Source organism: Labrus mixtus, chromosome 2 (assembly GCF_963584025.1).
Source record: "Labrus mixtus chromosome 2, fLabMix1.1, whole genome shotgun sequence".
NCBI lineage: Eukaryota > Metazoa > Chordata > Actinopteri > Labriformes > Labridae > Labrus > Labrus mixtus.
In genome coordinates, this window is record NC_083613.1 from 35,215,437 (window position 1) to 35,220,436 (window position 5,000).

A 5,000-nucleotide genomic window follows, 5' to 3' on the forward strand; every position below is an offset into this window, starting at 1 on the left:
ACACACAGACACACACACAGGTAATAAAACACACACACACACACAGGTAATAAAACACACACACACACACACACACACACACAGGTAATAAAACACACACACAGACACACACACACACACAGGCAATAAAACACACACACACACACACACACACACACACAGGTAATAAAACACACACACAGACACACACACACACACACACACACACACACACACACACACATAGACACACACACACAGGTAATAAAACACACACACACACACACACACACACACACAGGTAATAAAACACACACACACACACACACACACACAGGTAATAAAACACACACACACACACACACACACACACACACATACACAGGTAATAAAACACACACACACACACACAGGTAATAAAACACACACACACACACACACACACACACACACACACACAGGTAATAAAACACACACACACACACACACACACACACACACACAGGTAATAAAACACACACACACACACACACACACACACACACACACACACAGGTAATAAAACACACACACACACACACACACACACACACACACACACAGGTAATAAAACACACACACACACACACACACACAGGTAATAAAACACACACACACACACACACACACACAGGTAATAAAACACACACACACACACACACACACACACACACACACACACAGGTAATAAAACACACAGACACACACACAGGTAATAAAACACACACACACACACACACACACACACACACAGGTAATAAAACACACACACACACACACACACACACACACACACACACACACACACAGGTAATAAAACACACAGACACACACACAGGTAATAAAACACACACACACACACACACACACACACAGGTAATAAAACACACACACACACACAGGTAATAAAACACACACACAGACACACACACACACACAGGTAATAAAACACACACACAGACACACACACACACACACACACACACACACATAGACACACACACACAGGTAATAAAACACACACACACACACAGGTAATAAAACACACACACACACACACACACAGGTAATAAAACACACACACACACACACACACACACACACACAGGTAATAAAACACACACACACACACACACACACAGGTAATAAAACACACACACACACACACACACAGGTAATAAAACACACACACACACACACACACACAGGTAATAAAACACACACACACACACACACACAGGTAATAAAACACACACACACACACACACACACACACACACACACAGGTAATAAAACACACAGACACACACACAGGTAATAAAACACACACACACACACACACACACACACACAGGTAATAAAACACACACACACACACACACACACACACAGGTAATAAAACACACACACACACACACACACACACACACAGGTAATAAAACACACACACACACACACACACACAGGTAATAAAACACAGACACACACACACACACACACACACACACACAGGTAATAAAACACAGACACACACACACACACACACACACACACACACACACACACAGGTAATAAAACACACACACAGACACACACACACACACAGGTAATAAAACACACACACACACACACACACACACAGGTAATAAAACACACACACAGACACACACACACACACACACACACACACACAGGTAATAAAACACACACACACAGGTAATAAAACACACACACACAGGTAATAAAACACACACACAGACACACACACACACACACAGGTAATAAAACACACACACACAGGTAATAAAACACACACACACACACACACACACACAGGTAATAAAACACACACACACACACACACACAGGTAATAAAACACACACACACACACACACAGGTAATAAAACACACACACAGACACACACACACACACAGGTAATAAAACACACACACACACTCTCACATGGTCTCTGACTGCTTCTCGGAGAAGACCCGGATGCAGAAGTCTCCGTTGAGGTGCGGGTCGAAGGTGGACGGGATGATCAGGTATTCTCCGGGCGGCAGCTTGAAGCGGGTGCTGACCTCTCTCAGGTTGACGAAGGTCTCGGATCTCGCCGTCTGAGCGTGCGTCAGGAAGAAGTTCTTATCCAGGTGAACCTGCTTCTGCCCGTGGAACTGGAGGGGGGGGGGGGGGGGGGGGCAGAGTTTTAGTACTAAACCTTTATGTAGTCCTGATCTGACTGTCATGTGTCTAAACATCAGTTTCCTCTATGACATCATCTCGCCCGCAGAGAAGTGGAACAGGAAGGATGCATTCAAGGCCTGTTGTAAAACTCTTTCTGGTGGTGTGTTCAAGGACCCTCTGACATCACAGTTATAATGATGAGCTAATCAGACCTCTTTGGTTTTTTAAACATGTTAATCTCTGCTGTAAAAACAGGCTTTTTAGAATGGGTGTGTATGTGACTTCCTGTGTTTCTGCAGCCAGCCTCTAGTGGACACTCCAGGAACTGCAGGATGTTACACTTCACAATAAAGGAGGATGTGTGGTGTCAGACTTTGACCTGAAGGGGGTCATCAGGGTCAAGAGCTCACCTGTTGTGGAAGCTGAAGAGAAGAAGAAGGAGGTTAGTCTTGGAAGTGGACCAGAATCAGAACAGATCATCAGGTTCTTTTTAAGTGTCCTCAGGTCTCACCTCGTAGATGGCGAACCCCACCGTGTGCATGTCCTCGCCTTGTTTCCGGAGCTTCCTGCGGTTCTTCTGGATCAGACCGACCACGAAGCTGCAGCCCACCTCCCCATCGCCGGGGTCGTCATCCTCCTCCTCCAGGCGGATCACAAACTGAGGGTTGGTCCAGAACGTGTCTGCAGAACAAAACAGCTTCTGTTTACATCAGGGTCCGGGTCCACCAACACCTGATCCACCATCAGGACCCGTCCACATGTTCAGGGTCTCATCGGGGAGGGGGGGGTGTGTGGTCTAAGTCCCCGCTACGATACCCACCAACACCTGATCCACCATCAGGACCCGTCCACATGTTCAGGGTCTCATCGGGGAGGGGGGGGGTGTGTGGTCTAAGTCCCCGCTACGATACCCACCAACACCTGATCCACCATCAGGACCCCCTCTACATGTTCAGGGTCTCATCAGGGACCAGGTCCACCAACACCTGATCCACCATCAGGACACCCTCCACATGTTCAGGGTCTCATCAGGGGGGGCTCTAAGTCCCCGCTACGATACTTACTTATTCTTACTTCATACAAACTCAACTGCAACTTGTATTCATGGGTCCAGTACTAACTGGGATGGTTTCTGCACTAACTGGGCTGGGTCCAGTACTAACTGGTCTTGGTCCAGTACTAACTGGGCTGGGTCCAGTACTTACAGGGATGGTTCCTATACTAACTGGGATGGTTCCTGCATTAACTGGGCTTGGTCCAGTACTAACTGGACTTGGTCCAGTACTTACAGGGATGGTTCCTACACTAACTGGGCTGGGTCCAGTACTAACTGGACTTGGTCCAGTACTTACAGGGATGGTTCCTACACTAACAGGGATGGGTCCAGTACTTACAGGGATGGTTCCAGTACTAACTGGGATGGGTCCAGTACTTACAGGGATGGTTCCTGCACTAACTGGGATGGTTCCTGCACTAACAGGGATGGTTCCTGTACTAACTGGGCTGGTTCCTGTACTAACTGGGATGGTTCCTATACTAACAGGGATGGTTCCTATACTAACAGGGATGGTTCCTATACTAACAGGGATGGTTCCTGTACTTACTGGGATGGTTCCTGCACTAACTGGGATGGTTCCTATACTAACAGGGATGGTTCCTGTACTAACAGGGATGGTTCCTATACTAACAGGGATGGTTCCTGTACTAACTGGGCTGGGTCCAGTACTAACTGGGCTGGGTCCAGTACTTACAGGGATGGTTCCAGTACTAACTGGGATGGGTCCAGTACTTACAGGGATGGTTCCTGCAGCCCCCTGCTGTGGATCCTCTCCTCCAGGTGCCGTCAAACTTGCTGACACTCCAGTGTTTGATGGAGTCGTCGTCGATGGCGTCGGGGGTCAGAGTGCACACCTCGATACGGGAGTAGTGACGCAGAAACTCGTTGTAGGACATCCTGCAGAGACAGGAGAGAGTGCTCAATCTGCAGCTGCATCACCAACACAGTCAGCACACATAGTTTGGATGTTAACCTACCAGAACTCTCCGTCCTCTGCGTTGGCGTGGGGACAGTCTCCCTGCACATAGTTCCACTCTGATGATCTGTAAGAACACAAAAACAACACGTTATCATGATACCAAACTGGAAGCAGCAGCTCAGGCTCCAGCATGTAAGTGTTGCTATGGTTACCCGTCGCTCCACGCTCCCGTCCACTCCACCTGACCCCACGGGTTCCTCACCCTCACCAGCTTCTCCTGACGGCCGCGGAAGTTCACCTGAAAACACCAGGAGAACGTTTAATCCTCTTCCTGTTTCACATCATCAAACTCTCATTTCCTTTTGAGGAAGTGATGTCACCTCTACGGCGCCGGTCAGTGAGTAGGCGTGGCCTTTGACCAGCTTCTGACGAGTGACGGCCTCTGAGTCTGAAGCGCTGGTAATCTACAGAGAGGAAACAACATGGAGGGTTTATCTTCATTTGGTCCTGATGAGTAGCTCAGATCATGACTTATAGAATTAGACTCTGTTGTGTTTCTCTGCAGACTCACGTCGATGGAGCAGCCCAGCAGCGCTCCTGCTTCCAACGCCTTCTTGACGATGTAGAACAGGTTGGAGGGAGGTTTTTGGAGGTCGTAATTCTCAGCGATGCCTCCAGTGAAATCCTCAAAACCCTCAGTGGTGGAGCCTCCAGACAGAGCCTCATAGCAGCCGTTTACTCTGTGACCGAAAATACAGAACATTAAAGAGAGCCTGTGTCATGTGTGGGAAGCTGTTACGGGTCTGAATCATCCATTCAT

At 47.9% G+C, this 5,000-nt stretch overlaps 1 protein-coding gene across 2 annotated transcripts in view; it reads right to left on the minus strand.

Moving 5' to 3' along the window:
• LOC132993622 (calpain-2 catalytic subunit-like) overlaps positions 1-5,000 on the minus strand; it is a 31,848-nt gene that overhangs the window by 15,799 nt on the left and 11,049 nt on the right. For both annotated transcript variants that reach the window (XM_061063558.1, XM_061063565.1), the window contains exons 5-12: positions 4,752-4,920; positions 4,561-4,644; positions 4,393-4,478; positions 4,239-4,304; positions 3,998-4,158; positions 2,716-2,885; positions 2,615-2,626; positions 1,983-2,194 (exon numbers count right to left, since the gene is read on the minus strand). In XM_061063558.1, coding sequence (XP_060919541.1) covers positions 1,983-2,194; positions 2,615-2,626; positions 2,716-2,885; positions 3,998-4,158; positions 4,239-4,304; positions 4,393-4,478; positions 4,561-4,644; positions 4,752-4,920 — 960 coding nt within the window. The remainder of the gene's footprint in view (positions 1-1,982; positions 2,195-2,614; positions 2,627-2,715; positions 2,886-3,997; positions 4,159-4,238; positions 4,305-4,392; positions 4,479-4,560; positions 4,645-4,751; positions 4,921-5,000) is intronic.